General features: G+C 38.8%; 1 protein-coding gene across 1 annotated transcript in view; it reads left to right on the top strand.

Moving 5' to 3' along the window:
* The first annotated feature begins 315 nt into the window (after positions 1 to 315).
* Positions 316 to 22502, top strand: part of tsc22d3 (TSC22 domain family, member 3) — a 31115-nt gene continuing 8928 nt past the window's right edge. Inside the window, exon 1 of the mRNA XM_058396534.1 lies at positions 316 to 1009. Within this exon, the coding sequence (XP_058252517.1) occupies positions 696 to 1009 (314 nt within the window). The 5' untranslated portion in view covers positions 316 to 695. The remainder of the gene's footprint in view (positions 1010 to 22502) is intronic.

Raw genomic sequence — 22502 nt, forward strand, 5'->3', positions numbered from 1 at the left:
TACAATGAAGGTAAGGAGCACCAGTTCCAGTGTGAATACTCCGTGTGTGCGTGTGTGTGTTTGTTATTCTCTCTCGTGTCCCTTTCTGTTGTCCACCTCAGCACATGCAAACTGTTTTTTTCTCCATAGCTGACTGAGGTCCTCCCCTAATTTGTGATGTGAGTGTGTGTGAACAGAAAAGGGAGGGCCCTGTGCGTGCACTGAGAATCTCTTACCAATCACAGGAGTTTCCCCACCCTTTGTCGCTCTCTCTCTCTCTCTCTCTCTCTCTCTCTCTCTCTCTCGCAATCCTGCTTGTGAGCTGCTGTACTCACGCACATGGGCAGGGAAAAAAGTACAGGGTGAGAGGAGGAGGGGACAGAAAAGCTTAGACAGCTTCTGGTTTTGCTTTCAAACACTCGCTGCATGCCATATCACCTCCCCGTGCATACAAAACTGGCGTGGCACAGACACTCTCATTCAAACACATTCAGAGAGCAATCCCATCTACACAAACACACAAACACACAGCTTGTGTCCAGCCACCCACTCGGACGACTGGGACTCTGACGGAGAGCACCTGCAGGGAATTCTACACACTCACAGCCAAAACAGACATACGCCTGCTTCGCTGGAGTTTCAGAGCTGCCAGCACTACTGATTGGACGTGTGTAAGCGCATGTGAGAGGAACTGGATCTTCCCTGAATTTGGCCCAATGTCAAACGAAGACTGTCGTTCCCCCATTGGCCTGGACTGCTGCAGCTGCTGCTTGGATCTGGCCAATGAATGTGAGACAGAACCAGGGAGATCTGGACTTCCAAGCCTGGGAAGCCCGACCTCCATCAGTAACTTTAGACAGCTCCGGGACCAGCTGATCTTCCAGAACCTGAACACAGACAAGCTAAACACCATCATGAGACAGGACTCGCTGGAGTCGGTGGTGCGTGACCCCTGCTACCTGCTCAACGAGGGCATCTGCAACAGCAACATTGACCAGACCATGCTGTCAATTCTGCTCTTCTTCCACAGGTACACACACACACACACACACACTTTCCACACAAGGCCAAGGGCAGGAAATCAGTCACATTATCTCATGATGCTTTGATTGGCAGATTACAGAAGAGTTTATGAAAAGTCACGGAAATGAGATAAATTCAACACCATTTCTTTATTGTTTAATGAATGTTGAAACCCGACTCCTTGACAAAAGAATGAATTAAACACACCAAAGCAAATCAAACCAAATCTATAATCTCATTTCTGAGTTACAAGAACAAGCTAACTCAGTAATTAAACCTTCTAAAGAACTCTACTTTACTTCTTGAGGATATAAGTGTGTGGATATTAAACAAATAGTAGCAAAGTTAAATCCTTTACAGTCGATGCAGTCTGATAGCACTGTCATGACAAAATGTAATTGCAAATCTCATTATCATCTTCATCTGAGAAGCATACAGGCTTAATTACCGAGTCATTTACATAGTACAGCACACTAAGTATATAATAATTGGGTCTAAGGGTGTGAGTCTGGGCTTTGGGCATCCTTCCTCTTTATCCAGCAGTGTGTCTTTTGTATGAATGATGTTTGCTTGTGCTTCTTAACTACAGACTACAGTGAAAAGGTAATATAATGTAATTAGCAGAATGGTACAGAGAAGAAGTAATTACAAGGAATTACCAGTGAGGATTGGCACATATGTAATCACTGGCTGCATTTTTGTTTTTCCAGAAGCACACTTCCAAAATGAGTGTGAACTCCTTATTAAATCTGCTCCAGTCTGAAATGTTTAGTCTGCAAAAGGAAGGACTAATGGAGGTGTGAAACATGTTTTGACACTTGTTGAATAACTGATACAAGTGTCTGTCAGGATAATAATGACTCATGGCATTAGCTGCTGTCAGTGTACATTGTACCATTTGGCCTTCATATGTCTGTGCTTTTATGTCAGTTTGACAAATGCATAGGTGAAACTTTTAAAACACACCCTGCAGACAAAGCTTCCTTGAGGAGACATTTGGCAGGTCATTACATAGCGAACTAGAGTCTTTTTTGTATCTTTCCCCACTGAGTGACAATTGATATCACAGTGTACCTTCATTCAGCAGCAAACCTGAACAAGGCACATGTTAGATTTTCAGCAACAGATTTCTCAATCGTGTTTATTACCGATTTAGGAATTAACATGTAGCAAATTACTTATAGCTTGTAAAATGATTAATGGTTAATGTCGTGTGCTAGCTTATCACTTAATTCATACCACAAAACCTCCAGGCTAAAAGCAATCATAAATTCCATGATAGTTGGCTGATGAGAATCAGGGAGGAGTCAGATAAGGTGCACAGTCTTCCCAGGTCACTGATCCCCCTTTTATAGTGTTTGTATCGCTAAAAACATTTCACAATAACAACGATATTGATTTATGCAGGGAATAAAACACGACGTGGCGTGCAACATTGTTATCTGTTACCACCTGAAAGTTGATTATTTTCCAGCAACAAGCACGTTATAGCACGATTCATATTAAAGAATTACATAAATCAGATTCATTTATAGCTACGTTCATTGTTATACAACATCCGTGGAAAAATGTTTGTGTTATCATGTATAGTAAAACATCTATAAACACAATACAACAACCTCTCTTTATTTCTCTACCTAGGAAAAAACAATGCAGCTTGTCTGGTTACTGAGAAACCGCAACAACCTCTGGCCTAAAAATGCCTAAAAAAAAGTTTTCTGGCAGAAAACTTAACCATATCAACAATTAATCGCTGTTTTTAAATGGTTACTGACCCCTGAAGGGAAATTTGGGACATACCATACAAATCCCTGAGTAAGTTGTTACTATAGAAATTGTTGTTAATGTATTATGCGTTAATACAAACCTGGTAACTTGCACAAAAATTTAACCAACACCTTCTGACCAATCAGAATCAAGCACTCTGTGGTATTTCCTGATGAATCTCATAAAGAATCACTTCATTAGAGAAATATTTTAATAGCTCATGTTCATCAGTAATAAAAAAAAAGTGCAGTTATTTCAATTCATCGCCATTCTAACATACAGTGCTTTAAGATCTTTAAATTATTGCATAATAAAGACGCCTTTTTTCATTTTTCTTTTTCATTTATCATGAATTCCTCCCCTTCACATGTAGCACTGAAAGACTACAGTCAAACATGCATAATTGATTTTTTTCTCATGAGTTATGTATGAGAAATATGGAGGGTATATAAGACCAGAAACATGTTGCTTTCACATCATATCTCTATCGTTTTTCATGCATGCATCAGCAGTCGTTCCCAGTATTAGAATCAATTAGCCAATGTTAATATATACCCCAGTGCTTTTAGTCACCGTGTGACCAGAAAAGCAATTGCACCACAGCCGTGTTGTGCTTTAGAAGCAATGCCTGTTTTTGTCCACAATGTCATATTTTACACAGTCAAGCAGAAATATTTCATACAATAAGCCTATATAATAGGTCACATGTTTCCCAAGATGTAAACCCTTGATATTTTGTTAAAGGAGCACAGTGCTATTGATATAGCTGAGATAAAGGGGGTGTGTCTGTCTAAAAGTGTTTAGGACATGGAGTAACTGGGATTTTTGGCAGGACAGTTTTCTGGTGTCCTGTACAGGGAAGAACTCTGTGACCTATTTGTTAAAAACCAAACAATCCTGATGAGTTTATTTAATTTGCTGAAATCCATGTAAAGGATTTCACCAGAGATTTGGACTAGGGTGTTGTCATCTCTATGGCTGCACTATTATATTCCATGTAGTCTTTAAGTTGCTTCATTCCAGCCATCCCTTTGAGGATTATGTCTGGGTGGAGGTATATAAAACCTAAGCCTAAACGTTAAGATGGAGTCTATTATAAATGCTAATGCAGGATTAAGGTTAATACAAGCAGGAAAACACTTCTTGTATGCATACAGGTTACGCCTGTTCACTGAGACTGAGCCTCAGCTAACATCCTCAGATAACATCTCACTCACAAACAACCACCGTATTAAATGGATTTTCTATGTTACTATGTTGCTGAGAAAAGTCAATCATTATTAATATAATAGATTTCCATAACTTGGCGTTTATTTAATATTTATGGAAGGAGTCTTAGTCTTAGTCTTATTTATGGAAGGAGTTTAGTATCAGTGCATTGTAAGCATAAAATTGTCTTTCACAGGCTTTTTCCTTTTCACTTTTCAGCAACATGACACTCTGTTTTAAGAGTTATTAACTTAAAATAATAACTTATTTTACTTATTATTACTTATTTTAGTTAACATAAAATAATAATTCACATAGATTAGTGAAGAAATTACTATTCAAATCTACTGTAATGTGAATGCTAGCAGTCTCGCAGACCATCCACAACATGAAATGAAACTATAAATGGTATAAAAAGTAAAAAGTATGACGTTTATTAATACTCCACCCTGTTGTTATTTATTTATGTCCCACCGTGTATTTTTCCTTCCTTCAAATAGAAAAAGAAACAGCAGATATCATTCTTCCAGTTTTGTGAAGTTACTAAGAATCTGAAAAGCACAGAACGCAGCCACACCTGAACACAGCAAAACATTGTGTTCTCAGGCTTGGGTCTCAAGAGTAATTTTCTGGACTTCCTTATGTTCATGGTATCATTCTTTTCCAGTAGTTAACACAAAAATATGTCAGGCAGCCGCTAAGAAAGCACACATGGTCACTCATATACAAGGATAAAGGAAATCTGTCTATAGTACGAGTCAGACGTAAACAGGACAGATGCGGTTGTGTCTACAACACAAGCGAAACAAAAACAACCCTGGCACAGTGGCCTGCTTGGGGACATAAACTTTGTCTCCAGAGTAGGAGGGAGGGGACTGTGTAGGGTCATAAACAACATGCCAGACATGTAGAAAGACGACGTGAAAAGCCCAAACAAGAGGGCAAACAATTAACGACTGCAACACACGGTGTCTCTGTTTTTTTCTCATAATTTAACAACTAAGAGGTGGAACATGGAGTTGTGCAACGCCCATCAGTTTCTGTGTATATTGTTTTCTTTTCTCAAATTTATCTAGCCGAAACAGACTGAATTTGTGGTTGTATCAAAATGCTGGTGCTGCAATAGCCTATAAGACAGAAATTACCGAAGGATGAAACACATTTTCATGGATTCCTTTTAAGCCTGCGGGATATTTCTTGAAAGGAATATGGGCCAGACTACTTACGTAAATACTTCTGGGGTCAGGCAAGGCGCTTGAGGTTTTGGCTGAAGAGCTTCCCTTTGAAAGTTGTTTTGAGAAAGCAAGCCTGATCCTACAAGATAGGATAAGGCAGAGGAAATCTGGGCTTTGAGGACCCCAAGCATCGAGAATAAAGTACTTCCTACCTCTCCAATGTCCCTTAACCTGCTTGTATGCTATAGCCATCTCTTGGAAGGAGATCAAGTGAATTCATTTCACAAGTCACAGTGGCTGCTCCCAGCTGTGCAAGATCACACACAAAAAACGATGGGCAAGGGAAAAGCATAGTGTGAACAGAAGCACTACTTCAGGGAGGCTTCTCCTCTGAGAAATACACAAAGCTGAGACAAAGTTTTCAAACCTTCCTGTATGACCTCATACAAAATCAGAGAATGAATTAATTTTTGGATATTGAGCTATTTCCAGGAAAGGTTTCGTAAACTACACTTGCCAAATATGTCCCATTTTACCCATTAAATCACAAGATGCTACTGAAATAGAAAATTTAGCACTGAGACAGAGAAGAAATTGTGTGACTGGTTTCTTTATGCTAGTCTAAAAAAGCTAGTCTGGAAGCTACCAATTGAAATGTTAGTGACATATATATATATATATATATATATATATATATATATATATATATATATATATATATATATATATATATATATGATGAGGTAATCATTTAAATCTGGTCATTGCATTTAGACATAAAACAATTTGCTTGCATATTGGTTTCTACTAGTGTTGTGTGAATGAGAGTAGAAGTTTTGAATGGATGAATTGAAATACACGATGAAAAAATGGACATTTCCTAGCTGCATTTATGAAATGTAGACATAAACTAGCAAATTACTAAGGCTAACAATTACTAAAGCTATCTAGCACACTTTATCATTGATTGGACTTCAGTAACTGCTTTATCCTGGTCAGGATCATGATAGATTGGAAGCGATATCCCTAAAACACTGGAGATGTTGGGAGGTGGGAACGGCAAACCAGAGAACCTGGTAATGGGAAGAACATGTACAGAAACACCACACAGTGAGTAACTGTGAGGATCATATCAGAATGCCTGGAAGGTGTGAGGTGGCAATGTTTCCTGCTGCGCAAGCATGATGCCCCTAGCAAGAAATAACGCAAAACTGCCAGGAATATCAACATTCCTGCAAAATGTGTCGGTAAATGACTAAGAAAAGTACACTGAAATCACTTGGCATGGATTAAAAAACATACTGGCAAAGCATTGACATCAATGTCACAACCCAGAATTTGGTAATTTTACAACATGAGTGGAAGACTTATCTGGTATAATCTTGTAAATGCAGTTAAAGACAGCCCACTTGATCACATAATTGCTTTCAAAATAGGGATTATGATTTAACTCAAACGTTGACTATAGTGGGCGTAAGTAGTGGATTCGCATAAACTTGAACAGAGGTGTATGATATCGTTTTAATTGATAGGTTGAATAGAAGCATTGTTAATGACTCAGTCAGGGGCAGGGGCCAACTGCTTGGTACATGCTGCTCTTCTTCACAAAAGCAGTGCAATGGGTACTAAAAGCCATTGCTTACTAGGCACACCCTGTCCTGGTATTTGCAAAACCACCCAAAACATCTGACTCAATGGAATCAAGCAGATAATGCCAAGCTATTCAGTATCAATGCAATAGTTGCTGTAAGTGTGAATCAAACCATGTCAAATACCAAAACATATAGCTTCTGGGCCTGTGTGGTTAACAAATAATAGAGTAATAAAAGAGACAGTAGGAAAAGATTGACTTTTCTCAGTAAAGAAAAGTAAAACCATTTATGTATTGGGAACAAAACAAACCCATAAAACTTATCTATATACTGTATGCTTAATCAGATTAGCCATGAGGTAACAGCAATGCTAAGCTAATGTAAAGAGCCTAGCACTGCTAGCTTGTGAAACAGGTCAAGGATTTTTTTTTTTTGGCTTGAGAATACACAACGCAATCTCTCTGTTGGATGGGCTCAATGTTGATCACGGAACTAGTCAAAGCCTGATTATACTCAACGAATTGCCTTGAGACATGGCTGCCTTTGAATGCAAACATGTAGAAATCTGTAGAGAGCCATTGCAATCCTTTTCCGGTTGAATTCATTTTGCAAGACATTGCAAGATGAGAAATCTAGTGGCATATGCAGGTGTGTGTGTGTGGGGGGGTATATATGTGATCTTGTGAGTCTACTGAGCAAAGTTGCGAAGCCAGAAATTCAACAAGTTCAGAATACTATTCCCAGGGCAGCTAAGGAGGACTAAAGTGAGTTAAAACGTATCCCGAAATTTTCTTCATGCCCACAGAGAGTGCTGGCAGGAACAGCTGTGGACTGAAATAGCTCACCTTTGGGTTCAGACCTGGCCCAATGCCCTAAAAAGGCCAAAATAACTCGGCAAAAATCTGCACAGCTTCTCCACTAGCTTCTCCACTCTCCTCAAACCAAGTCAATACTGAATCAACCTTCTGACAGAATCTGAGCCCATCAGAAAATACAGTGCATCTCTCTCTCTCTCTCTCTCTCTTTTTCTCTCTTTGGGGTAATAATAATGGCAATGCGTTTATATTGTAATTTAGTCAAGTAAAGATGTGTTATGGTGCCACACCCAAGCAGAGTTTATGGAAAGTTTGGTCAAATCTGAGATACCTAAGGATTTGTTGATATTATCACCTCCCTGTTGCTAGTTTGACCAGTTCTTAGCCAACACCAACTTCTCAGAATGAAGCTGCTCAACATTTTCCATAGTGTTATAGCATTGACAATCTGCAGCACTGTTAACAATATTATGGCATTGAAAATGCCCAGTAGGATTATTCATTATTTTGTAAATTATGCTACAATAAACACTAGTGATTAGACATGCTAGCATGCAATATATAAAAGAATTAGAGTTAACAGAAGTGCAAAGCATAGGGAGGCTTCTCCTCTGAGAAATACACAAAGGTTGAAAAATCCCAGCATCCCTAATTCCATCCCCACCCTATGCCCATGGTCTCTGTCCACAATTTTCCACCACACCACATCTATCTACACACCACATCTTTGTCATGTATCCTGTAGAATTTTACTTTTATACATGTTGAGCACTTTGTTGGACAGTACTGAGCAAAGTATTTCAGATATTATTAATTTTTTTTAACTATAATTAATAAGGAATAATTATTCCTTTTTGGTTGATTGAACGGTTTATGTTTTTACATTTTTGTGAATCTACCTCAGGTGTATCCTTTATTGTATCCTCTAGCTTTGTTGTTAGAGTTAGTGAGTCATTTAAAAGGTGGTGCTTTACTGCTTTGCACGCAAATATATACGACAAGTCTCATCTCGCATATTTTGGATCTAATACATTTTAAAATTATTAGTACATTTAAATGACTAAATTCTTCAGGTATTGTTTCTCTGATATGATATTTTACATTTTGCATTTTATAACTATTTATGTGGTAATATGTTATAGCAGAGCCCTGTCACTATCCTCATTGTGGGAATATTTTTTTATATTTTGACCTCATATCCACTGAAGACTGATATTAGACTCTTAATAGGAATGGGAAATAGGAATATAAAATAAGTAAATAAATAAACAAATAAATAACAACAACAACAACAACAACAATAATAATAATAATTATTATTATTATATACAAATTTAGAAAATAGCAAATTCAAACACAGTATTTGATATAAATTTATTTCAAATAAATAATTAATATTTATTATTATTATATAATTATTAAATCTTTTATTTATTTTAAAACAGAAAGATTTTGTTACAAAAAAATTGTATGTAGTTTTGATAACTGTAAAGCTCCTTCCATTTTTATTATTTCACAAATTAAATAAACTATTTGATCTTTTCTAAAATATGCCATTCATAAACATGTCATTTTAAAGCACTTCACAGCTTTATCTACATATAGATCACATTCCAATAAGTAATGGCACTGATTTCACCTTAAGCATTCAATATTTTTAATATACAAAGTTCATAGCTCTTCATGGGTTCTACATAGAACTTTTTTTTTTTTTTTGAGATTGTACCGCAATCCTTATTCCTATTCCACTTTGTCAGCCAGTGGCACAATGGAAATTTGGATATTAATTTGTATTTCCAAATCACCATAACCAGATTTGTTTGTCTATTTGTTTGTGCTTTGTCAAAAAAAAAGAGAAGAAAAACCTACAAGGTTCATGATTTGACAATGCAAATAAAAAGTCTGAGAAGAGAAAGGAGAACTATTTGACCAACATGCAGACTGGTTTTTATATATAGCTCATAAACAAGCTGTTTTTTTTTTTTGTTTTTTTTACATTGATTTGAAGGCTGTTGCTGATTTTTGTTCTGCCTCTGAAGGAGTGCCACCTCTGCACTGCCACTCTTCCTCAGATATTTGCCTAGCTCATTTGTGGCCACCACGCCATCGGGAGTGGCTGTCAGCCGAGTGACTTACATAAGAGATAGTGGATGACAGCGAGTGCAGAGTGGTGAGCCGTGGTAAGGTGCTGCTCTGAATTAGTCCTATCTACTCACATTCAGGCAATGACATCTATTACGATAATGAGAGAGACTGTCAACAGCAGCCATCCCCCTTCATGGCCAAGCATAACCCAACTCCTGCAATCAGATTCTGTCCACCATGACCTAGATCCTGGTGCAAATGTGATCTGAGTGGCATTGTTAACAAGGCTAATGCAAATAACCCAATAATAAAAAGGCTGTATTTTTTAAAATAAAAATCTGAAATCCAGTGGTACCGTTATATTGCACACACGCAAGCCTAGCTAAAGATGAAGGATTGTTGGTGTCATGTTTACACTGTTCTAAGATTAATCCAGACAAGGCCCTAGCTTAGAATCGTTGTGTCCTGTCTGCATATACAGAGGGAGAAATGAATCATCCAGATATCACAGCTTATCCTTTGTTCGACTGGAGAGTTCCAAATAATGCCTCTCCTCAGGCGTGTTGTTTGGCAGTCAGAGCACTGTACCCCTACACAAGCACGTTACACAGTACTGAAACTTGCCAGTAAAACAGTAGGATCTTGCTCTGTACCTTTACACCGATGTCCAGGTCACTGCGTGTGCGCCGACTGCAGTTGTACTGTTGAGTCTGGCAAGCGAGATTTTCTTTTCTCCAAAACAGCCTTTCCTTGGTAAACAACTCTAAACTCTCTGTTTTGGTTTTGTGGCCCCTGATGGGTAATTACAGGAGCTTTTTTGTTTTATAAAATGCCACTCTCACGCAAAGGGTTGAGGCCATATGACAAGCACTGTGATTTTCTAGACTGCGTATTTTAGTTCATTTTCAGGTGGCAAGGGGTCATTTCTACACTATGGCAAACATCAGTTTGTCTAATAAAGCAATACACATGGCAATTTGATTTGAATTACCAGCATGTGGATTTGCATTTATACAAATCCGTATTTACAAAATAATAAAAAAAAAAAACCCTTCAAAATATAGATTTTAGAAACTTTAACAAAGACTTCACCTGTGTGTAGCGGAGCATTTTCATCGAAACATAAGCAGAGATCAATTTCCCAGTGAGTCATATGGGGTGATAGTACTACTGCTGCAACTCAGGCCTTACTTAATCAGTTTCTTACTCAGTGTTGCAACCCTTGATTACATTAGTGTGATGAAAACAAGAAGATGGGAAAGTATTTTTTTTTGCTTCCACTTGTTCAAGCATATACAAGATAGGTCCAGGCTAGGTGTGTCAGTGTGTATTTCTATATCTTTGTTTGTATATTTTGTATATATAAGAATGATATATGCTACCGAAACATCCTCATTCTCACTGTGGGTGCATCATTTGATATTTTCTGATCAATGAACATAAACAGTTACAGTTCCAGTGATTTAGAAATCTCTGATTTGGTTTTGTCCTTTTCAATAATCCATGCAATGCTTGGGCATGTAAGAATCTGTCCTTTCCTTTGCACACATATCTTCCATTGTGTTTACCACGGCTGTGGGAGAATAACGGGGAAGGCAGTTTTAGTTAAGCAACCTTTATGTGGCTTTACAGGAAACTATCAGCTTGTCCTGGAAACACCCTGTTTCATGCCTGAGCCAATCTCCTTTTGTGTTTGAAAAATGAAAACAGTTTACATCCCAATTTGTCTGCCTCTAAGTGTTAGACCCCACTAGACCTCTCACCTTTAGGTCTTTTTCTTGTAAGTTAGGATTTGGTTAATTGTTTTGTAAATACCGGATTGCTTTCAGACTCCTCAGACAGGGTCGTATGGAGCAGGCTGCTGGATTAAGAGCACCCTCTGCCAAATACAAGGGCTGATTTGATTTGTCTTTAGGCCTTACCCAGGTGAAAAAAATCTGAGCAAGATTCTGTCTGAGCCTCACTTTCTATGATTTATTTACTAAAACTGCTGTGCCACAGCTGCACTAGCACTAATCCTTCTACATGCCCTAGCACCTCTGCTGTTATAGAGGGACACTAAGTGCCATTTACCCAGTTTGTGGTGGCATTCTTTCCACTGAGATGTCATAGAGCAAATCATGAGTGAGGTACAAGTCCGCCTGCTAACATGGCAGCTAATAGGCAAATGACTCAGCAGAGCAAAGCAGTCTGGAAAACAGAGAAGAGCAAAAGAACACAGCTTACACGTCCTGCCAAAGAAACCCACATAGACTGCCAAGAAACCCAAGAGAATGAGGCCTGGAACGTGAAAGATTTTGCTCTCTGCCTCGTCCAAAGGGTTGAATGGATTCCACAGAGCAGGGCTCTTTCAAGATTGACTAGAGATAAAAGTCTTGTTTGTTGAGCGACTTCATTCACTTGCAGTGTCCTAATCCTAGGAGGATGTACTTAATGGTCATTTAATAGTATTTGTGCACTCAAAAAAAAAAAAACCCCAGAAAAACCTCGGAATGATTAGCATAATTTTACTAGTAACATTCTAACAATGAATATATTGAACCTCGCATTTCAAACAATTTAGCATCTGCTTCTTCTCTCTACTAATTCTGCATTCTCAGTGCCTGCAAGTGATTGGCTCGGGAAACGTCATCCCATGAGTTTGCCATTCATTTGCCGAAGAATTTTGTCCTCTGAGCAAATAACAAACAGCACCTTCATTTCTGGATCACTCCTATTTCCAAACAGTTCTTCTATTCTTCTTGTTAGTTAGACCTTCTTCTCTCCTACTGATTCTACAAAAATGAAAAATGATCAAATAAATACATTTCACAGTAATGTACTTGCTTTTCTTCACATATGAGCTCTCTTGATAATTTACCAAAAAAATTACACTAGTTGCCAGCTACTAAGTGCCAGCAAAATCTTCCCATGATTTCAACTCCATCATATATCTTATGTCAATATAAATTAATCTACATCGGTCTGTATAAGGTCATCTTAAAAATCCCTTTTACTTCAACAAATTGAACTCAACAATTTCTCATTGTCTAAGCTCAACACAATGCACTGTTGTATTTGCACAAAAGAAAGCAAATTGTGGTTAGTTACTTTCACCACCCCAAAGTTAATAATATCCCAGTATCAAGTTGTACTGCTTTTCTACCACAGCAATATGTTAAAGGTAACACAACATACCTTTAATCCATGTATAATTATGTTTAATCTTGAATGAACGGCCAGAGAAGAAGCACTTACAGGGCATTATAACTGTAATCACGGTCATCTTTCTTTCTTGTGTTTATGTTAATAAGGCTGAAAACAAAACTAAACCAAAAAAAAAAAAAAACCTTCATTTCAGGGAAACTGCAAAGCACTGACACTGGAGACTCCTCCCCTGAGCTTAAAATTAACATCGCTGTACAGAACCTTTCACCAGACTTTTAGTTAAATAACAGCACTTGAATGCCATACAAGTCCCCGTGATGTAGCTGTTACTATAGAACTAAAGAGCAAGTAAATATTATTACCCAGTAATTGTAATTGCTGTCATTAGAGCTGCTGTTACAGAAAATTAATCCACACCTTCCAAACAGACAGATTCAGCCGTTCTGTGGTATAAGTTAGATATAGTGCTTAGTTGATGTGGCGCTGAATAAAATCAATAGGCTTCTCACACAGCTTTCACTTGATGTCCTTTTCCTGTGCTTAATATCTTTTGTTAGGAAGCTTATGTTTATTGTCCTCCTCTCTAGAGAATTCCAATCCCCAAAATTCATTAAGTCAAGTGCGGAAGTGGTAACGAATTTCATATCTAAGCCACTCTAGACCCAAAGCTTATTAGCACCTGATTCTGGGTGCATTTCTTTAGAGATTCCTTCGTTGTTCCTTCTTGCCCAGTATGACATGTATGAAGGGCAAACTGTGAAGAACAGATTAAGGAATTAAAGTCTGGTCTATCAGCTGATCCAGTAATAAGAAGCTCATGATTTTCCATATGTCAGCATGTTCGTTCATGTGACGTGTGATGACTGTAATAAGGGATCAACACAGATTTCATGGGTACATGAAAACAAAGAACAATGCTCATCAAGTGGCGGACTCTAGTCTGGATGCAGAACCAAGCGAAATATTTCAGACGAGTTCTTGCGACTAAAAAAGGGGGGAAAAATGCTGACTACAGTTCAATTCAGCGGCTCTAGTTTTCTAAACATTAACCAGCTCGCGTTCTGTAGAAGATCAGTAGTGAAATGGCAACAGGGCTTATTTAAAAAGACAGAAAAAAACAAAACAAATGTGTAGCAGCAATGGAAAAAAAAAAAAAAACTTATATGATTATAAAAATTATAAAAAATTATAAAAATATAATTTTCTTAAAACCATAAAATTCATCAGGTTGTTGTCTAACATTCAATCGTGATTGTTGCTTCTGATATAGGAAGATTTAATGCACATGCTTTAGGGTGCAAGATCTGTTGAATATGTGCATGACAAAAATAGTTCAAGGAAGATTGAGATTAAGAAAGCTAAAGCGATAAGAATAATGTGCAGAATAAAATATTTACAATACACATAAGAAGTGGTCAGGCACCCATAATGCAAGATCACTGCATGTCTGGAAAATAATGACATTAATAAAATGCATCTAGTGTAGATTTGCTTCCCCTTTCAATTAATGTTTTCTGCAGTTTGCCTAAAGAACTGGGAGTACTGCCAAGTACACTATCAGAGGAAGCACAGCAGAACAACAGCTGTGAGCACCCTCGCTCCCCACCTCTTTCTCTTCCTTATTTTTTTTTATTTCCCTCTTTCGCTGTTCTCTCACACATGCAATGAAACACACACGCACACACACACAGACACAGACACACACACACATAAACACACACGCCCGTCAGACAGTGACACAGCACACCCTTCTCACGAACATTCACAAAATACAAGTGTCTGGAGCCTAAACGATGCGTGTTAATGACAGTAGTATTAGTGCTACACCCATTTTCAGTTGAAGACCTAACACCTCCTCAGGAAAATACGTCAAATTGATCCCATTTGTCACCAAAATAAATAAGCAGGTGCAGAAGAAATATTTTTGACTTGGAAATATTATAGCTATCAAAACAATCCACCGCACCCCCAAACATTGTGTTCAGGCGAATCAGTGTGCTGTGTGCTTTGGATCAACTTCACTCATGAAGGAAAAGAATCAACAGAGAATGCTCAGCAGCTTGAAAGCACAGAGCCTTAACTGCCACTTCCAATCCCATGTCTCAGGGGATCTGTCTAATAATAGGGCTTTTCTGTGTCTGCTTTCCATGCTGTCCTCATGTGAGGGTCATGCAGAGGCTCGTCCTATGCTTTGTTTACTTCCCACGTTGCCAGGAAACTCTTAGTTACCAAGTTTGTATATGGTCCGAAGTGCAGCGGTGATTGAGTCCACCTAATCTCAGAGTATATACTAAAGCTCAATGCTGGCAGCATTAGAAACATAAAATATAAATAGGCACAGTTGCAATACAATCCTGTATGTGATTTGCAACATAGAGGCAAAGGTGTGGATTTGTTTGCGATCACCTCATGTTGTGGTGTGTAAATGAATCAAAACAATATAAGACCACTCCTTTCAAGCCTATGATGCACCTGCATTGAAAAAAAAACCAAACAATTGGCTCATTTATTAATGAAATAATTAGTGTCACAGTATTAATATGTGCTGACAGGAATTTAGCCAGTGGTACACAAGGGTACACAAACACAGCATGTGTGTATGAAGACTGACAGAAGGATCAGGTGGTTGGGTTATAGACAAGTCAACACCCTCGATCAGTAGAGCATGCAAAAGCCAAAAGGCTGGAGACAGTGCAAACTTCACTTTGCCACAAGCAAACACACGGTTCAAGGCAATCTCTCCAGAGCTCCGGGGGGCATTCTGAATGTCAGTGCTAGAAGCCTAACACCTCTGCTCATGCCAGGAATAGCAGAGAACTAGACAAGCAGTCAAGCACTCGCGCACACGTGAAAGGCACGCTAATTACCTGGCTAGGCCAGACGGCAGCACACTCCTGTGCTTCAGGCTAGAGGAGCTTTGCATGTTGACACAGTATCATGATCAGCACAAAAAAACATGCACAGGGATGAGTGAACTCATTTAGTGGCTTAGGAACATCATTCGACTGGTGCACTGGGTGGGACGGCGGAGTTAGAACAGGGAGATAGGTGTTTTCATCACTATTATCCCAAAAGATAACTTTACCTCACAGAGTCTGTGCGGCTGGAAACCGGAGCTCAGGAGTGGAATGAGGAACAGTTCTCTTGTGTGCTCCTCTAAGATAAGGTGTTAGAATTTTGCTGTTGTTTGCTGGTGTTGGCTGATTTGTTTGACAAGGTCATTAAAAATAGACTATGTAAATACACTGGAACACTTTGGATGTGGCAAGTAGGAATTTCCGACATTGTATCTGGTTCATTAGGAGCCTCTTATTAATCTGTAAAAAATAAAAAACATATATAGTGGCTAAACATCGGCACAGTGGCTTAGTGGTTTTTAGTGGTCAGATTTGCTTCGCACTTCCTGGGTTGGGGTTTAAATTCCAGTCTCCGCCCTGCATGTGGGGAGTTTGCATGTTCTCCCCATGCTCCAGGTAATCAGGTTTCCACCACCAGTCCACAGACATGCGTTGTAGGCTGATTTGCATCTCTAAATTGTCCACAATGTGTGTGGGCTCAGTTGTGCTCTGTGTCTGGCCGGAACCTCATCCAGGGTGTTCCCCTGCCATGTATCCTGAGTCCCCTGGGATAGACTCCAAGCTTCATGTGACCCTGTGTAGAAGAAGAAAATACAGAAAATGGATGGATGGATGGATGGACACACTGGTTGACAGAAAATGTCAGTTTTACTTCCCCTTGTATCTGTTTCACCTCATAATGCTTCGGATTGTTAAAATGCATTATACCACAGCACTGCCGACCCCTCCAGTTTGACTGGACCAAAAAAAAATTAAAAAATCCATATGTAAACAGCGTTGATGGTGAAGTTTTGAATAACAGAAGATATTTATTTTGCATTCTAAATGTTGTTCCCAGTGCCACTGCTTTGTAACAGTTGTAAAGCTGTTAATTAGAAAAAAGCTGTGAATTTATGTGTTCCGCTTTAAGTCTTTGCAGGATCATGGGAACATGACAAGCTGCATTTTTGTGCCTTGTAAACTTCAAGAGAGAGTCAAACAGCTGGTAAGAAAATGACAATAACAGCAGCAACAACAAAAACAGCAATAATAATAATAATAATGTCGTATTTACGGAATATACGTCTGCTACAGTGCAAGTAATAACTTGTGGATGCTTGACAAGGTGAAATGTAGTTAAAAATGGACAAAAAGCATTGTTAATGTTGGGAAATTATTTCTAAAGTGCAAAGGAATGGAACTTTAACCTATAAGTTTCTTTCTTCTCAACTTCCTGGGTAACTGCTGAGCCTTATCACACCTCTCACCCACCCATGTTGATTATTTTTCTGTAACAGCATGCACTGTTGTGTTTTATTGCTTTCGTATTACTCGATAAGGACCTGTTACTGTCGAAGAAGACTTTTTTTTGCATTTAGTTTAAAACTCTATACGTTTGTTCATCATGATACATGTAGCTTTGGGCGGCTGTTCATTTTAAAGCTCTTTTAAAATGTCTGTGCACTGCTGTATTTCCTGGGGAAAAACAAACAAACAAACAAACAAATACTAAATAATACACAATATGATAAATATCATTCGATCTTAACCTCAATGACCTTGTGTACATTATATGTTTTTCGAGCGCTGGGAGTGTGCCAGCATTACCATTTCACCACATTTGTGTGAACTATCTTCAGTTTTGCAGCAAGTTCCAGATTGTTCGGTAGATAAAAATGACAGCTTGTTGGCTCCAAACTCTCTGCCTACGTGGACAAATCCTACAAATCAGCTACCTCCATCTCTGTTCTGCTCCATTTACCTGAACACTTCACTCGGGCTGGATGAGAGTGAAATGCGATGAGAGTGTGTACGTCACGTGCATTGTCAAACCTGTATTTGTGGCACGTTTTAACCAAACTGAAATTTAGGAAGCAAATATATTTTCTGCACACAAATGCACACACTGATTCATGTGCTGGCTAACATACCTGCGCACGCTGCTCACTAAAGCAAGCCTGCACTAGCGAGACGCAGCTTGTGTTTGGCTCTAGCCTGGCTTTTTCTTGGAATTTTCTTTCGACCTCAGATCTGGGCTTAAAGACAGAGTACATAAGAAAAGGCGATGAGGAATAAGTGCACTAAATCTGCCCTGCCTACAGCCTGGCATCCAAATTCTTAGCCTGAACATGTAGCCATGAACATTCTTACTTAATGCACTCACAGATTATTTGATTTCTTTAACCTATTCTGTGTGTGCATGTAGTGTATTGTCTGTGCTAACAATAAATAACATCTTTAGACCTGTGTTGTATAAAGAATAGATAAATAACAACTGTAGAAGTAATTGCTGTGGTTTAGAATGTAATAGACACAAAGTGTAATAATATTCGAAGCACAAAGACGACATACGACATAATGCATCCACTTCATTCAAGACTCCGATGTATCAAGAGTGTGTTGAAAAGTAATGGAAGTAATAAAAGCTCTGATGCGACTAATTAGAGGATGGATGTATCAGCAGTAGTCCCCCCCCAAAAAAAAACCCCACCACACTATCTTGGGGCTTTCCGTTTTCTGAGAGGTTAATTATTCCTTGCGCACATGAGGTAATGAATTCCTTGAATTGTCATTGTCTAGAGGCACCACAGGAAGCAATGTTGAATTTCAATACATTTACCCTTATTTTCAGGCCTCATTGCCTGCAACAAACAAAGCAACTCTCTGCCAGCCCTGTACCTGAGCAAATAAATGAGACACAGCGGGTGTGCGCCTGGCTCTGCTTGCAGAAGAGGCGTGCACTAATGAGTTGATTTGGGCACAGACTCTGTGCTGTGCTGTTGATGCCATCCGATCCACATGAGAGTGGATTCTCGGAAGAGTCGCATCCTCTGCTCTTGGCACTGTTTCCTTCTGCTAGGGCCAAAATAACACTGCTGCTTTTCAAGGCAGGAAAGGCAGTGGCTTTGTGATCACCCAAACAATAACCCCAAGACATGAACCATGTCTGCTTTAGTCTGGTTCTGATGTCATTCAGTTCAGGGTGAAATGAGGGAAAACTAGTATCTGAATGGCTCAATTTGTAGATTCTTTTCTTAAAAGAGAGAGAGAGAGAGAGAGAGAGAGAGAGAAAATATATCTTAGCAGATATCAGATATCTTGCATCCATGTAGAGCTAGGGTCATGGGGAGAGTGGAGTTTAGCCTAGAGGACTTGGGGCAGAAGGCAGGGGTCACCCTGAACCGGGTGTCAAACCATCGCAGAGTACAATAATACACACACACACACACACACACACACACACAAACTCTACAGACAATGCCAATCAGCCTACAATGCCTTAAGAGAGTTAATAATCTTATAATAATATAGTATTTAAAAAAATAAAGTATTTTCAGACTTATTTATTAGTAGAACAGACAGATTCAATCTACAGATCTCGAATTGCACCTCATAATCTTCATGTTTTAGGGCCGATTTACACTCTATGATTTTTTTTTTTTGTTATACACAAAAGTCCCACACATCACATCCTAAAAGATTTCTTCGGTCATGAGTTATGATCCGTGGTCCTTTGAAAACATAATGTGACATTAAGTGCCATTGTAAAAAAAAAAAAAGCTTTCACACAGTCAGAATTTTTATTTATTAAAATTTCAAGACTTGAGCACAGCTGTAATGCATTTCTTGAAGCCACCAATAGGATTCAGGCTTAGGCAAAACTCATAGGACAGCGTTACAGGGGAAATGTAAATGGCTTACTCACATGAATCAATATATCAATATATCAGCGTTGCCGAACATCATGCCTGACCTCTTGTACACTGAGTTTCAAAGGGACCATGCATGCTAATATACTGAAAAATATCCTTATTATCTCCTTAAAGGTCATTCTGCAAAATAGACTTCTTGTACCATGTTGCCTTTTTATAACTCACCCATGAACAGACCGCTCCAAATTCGCTTTTTAAAAATGTGCTTTCTCCAGGCATTGGATATTACACGTCTGCAAAACATTGCTAAGAGCTTGTTTTTGTTTATGTGAGACAATTTTCCGGAAGAGCCTGGATCACACTGCTTGATGACATTAACAGAATTTAGTTCTAGCCTTAGACCATTTTAATATTATTGCCTGGCAGTGAGAAAGCTTGTTATGTCCCCATCTATTATAGAATTTAATTTGAATGATAAAGGGTAAACAAAAAAGCACAGAGTAAACCTGGCTTAAGTTAAAAAAAAGTTAAACAGGACATTTCAGCTGTACCTTCCTAGCAGCTGGTGGATATAAATATGCACTAACATGGTTTAATGTATGTTCTGGCCATGCATGTTGTATGATCTCGCTAAGGAAAAATAGCCCTCTGCAGAAGTAACTGCTGGGTTTACAGCTTCCTCAGGCACTGCAGATGAGACTGGTTATATAAACCTGCCGTGACAATGGAGCCCACTTTCTTGAGAAGCAGCTAAAGCCCACAGGAGGCCGTTGTGTAACAAGAAACATGGATTAGTGCATTCGCTGAGCGGTCATGCGTGGGAGAGTCACTCTGGCATTTCTGCGCCTCTGCAGAAAGCCATGCATTATTAATTGTGCCCATTTAGGGCGGCATGGACACTGCTGCACAGCTGCACTTACATCTGGAACACTCTGTCTTCATACCTGAACATGGAGAGCTAGTTTATTCACCATGGATATGAAAGTCAGTAGACTCTTTCAACCACAAAAAACATCTTACTGTGAGCTGAGATGCTGATGGTGGGATCGATGACAATGACTGATATTATTGCCTGCACATAAGCACACCAGTTCAGTCAAAGAGTCACACCAGGCTGTGAAGCAGAACTCGCTCTGGGACACTAGGCAGATTGTGATCATGCAGATAGTGGCTAATCAGATTGGAAAAGCTCAGTGCGGTGCATCTTCATGCATTTTTGTTCTGGCTTTAAGCCTAAGGAGAAATCTTTTCACTAAAGGCGTGACAATGACGCAAAACTGTAGAACTGTGCAACAACAAACAGAGCCAAACTCAGAACAGAGGGTACAATCTGGAACATTTCTCCTACATGGTTTCATTCAGTCTGCAAAGATTATGTTTAGAGTTAGAAGCCATTAAATCACACAAATCAAACTGACGATGGTTTGTTTTCCGGATTCTTATACAGGTTGCATGGTTTACATGATTTTAAAAGAGCATTGCATGAAGAGAACTGCATTTTTAAAAATTCCAATTTACCATAATCTCATAGCATTTAACTACATTGTCCCTTATATCATGAATTTAGACACAAGCAGGTTTTGCTGTTGGCTATACCAGAAGAGACAAAAAACAAAAAACAAAAAATCAACGTCAAATCACTCAAATATATGGTAAGGCATTTAACAACTCGTTTTACAGGCATAAGTTCTTGGAATCATAATGATCCTTCCATGAAAGGAAGTAACTGTGACTTCAGCTTTTAAATATGACAGAACAGGAGCTTTGCAGGCTAAGGTAAGTCCAAAGATTCACTGCATATTGTCATATGACATGGTAACAAATATGTCCACACCTGGAATTCAGAACCAAAAGAATCTGAAGCATTTACACTGTATCCCCACCCTAGAGATCTGCCTTGAACTGTCTGCCTGTGAACAAGGGTAAGAAGACTCTTCTAAGGACTTGTCCTTCTCTAGTGTTTGGTATGTCTGTAATAAGGTGAGACCAGACACCGGCTAGCAATGGGATTCCCCTGGCTCATCAAGTGAAGAGATTTGGTTTATGTTGCTCATATCGCCATTGATTTAGGAAAGAGAGCTGGCTGCCTCTCAATCGCCCACTGTTTAACCTCGCAGTCTGTATTAACGAGCACTATCAGCCAGCCAGGTCTGTACTAGAGCTAGATGCGGGCTCAAAAAGCACAAAAGAGGGAGAGAAACACCCATGTACATAGATACAAAATTGAAAAGTTTTTCAGGTAAAATGAAAAAGGAAATTGTCTTTCTTTATGGTTCTCATAAGCAACTGCTTCCTCTTATCCATGCCCTGGAGATAAAGGAGCAAAATTGGCCATGCTGTCTGTGTGGGTGAGATGGTATTCACTCTTTCCTCTGTTAATCACGGTGACACTAGTATGTACACACTCATGTATGCGGAAGAGGGCAGATAGAAAAAACGAGGCTGACTGCGTTTACGTATCAGAAGAAGCACGTGTTAAGCAATTTTAATGTTTTAGTTGCTGATGGGTGGGAATTGGCAGGTGACCAAGTTGGGAAGGAAATTCAAAAGAATGAAAGAACGAACGAAAGAAAGAAAGAAAGAAAGAAAGAAAGAAAGAAAGAAAGAAAGAAAGAAAGAAAGAAAGAAAGAAAGAAAGAAAGAAAAAAAGGTATTGGATAGGCCTATGCTCCAAACCATTTGTGAATCGGACAAAAATAGTGTAGTGTTTTACATATAAACATTAAAGGTTCCCCCATGGAGACAAATTAAAGAACATTTGTTTAGGTAATAGTTTAAAACTTTTCCCTAAGATACTGTATTTAATATTTTAGCAATGTCTATGACAAAGTACTGCCTGTACACTATTTTGTAGCTGGAGTGTATAAACTTCATGTCTGAAGAAAGAGATATGTTGGAGCAGATATTAGAGAAGTAGCCATATGCTTCCTAAAGCTGAAGAAAACCGGTGTACTTGTTGTATGTGTCCATATGTATATGTTGTATGTCTCCATGTGTATGT

Source organism: Hemibagrus wyckioides, linkage group LG08 (assembly GCF_019097595.1).
Source record: "Hemibagrus wyckioides isolate EC202008001 linkage group LG08, SWU_Hwy_1.0, whole genome shotgun sequence".
NCBI classification, from domain to species: domain Eukaryota; kingdom Metazoa; phylum Chordata; class Actinopteri; order Siluriformes; family Bagridae; genus Hemibagrus; species Hemibagrus wyckioides.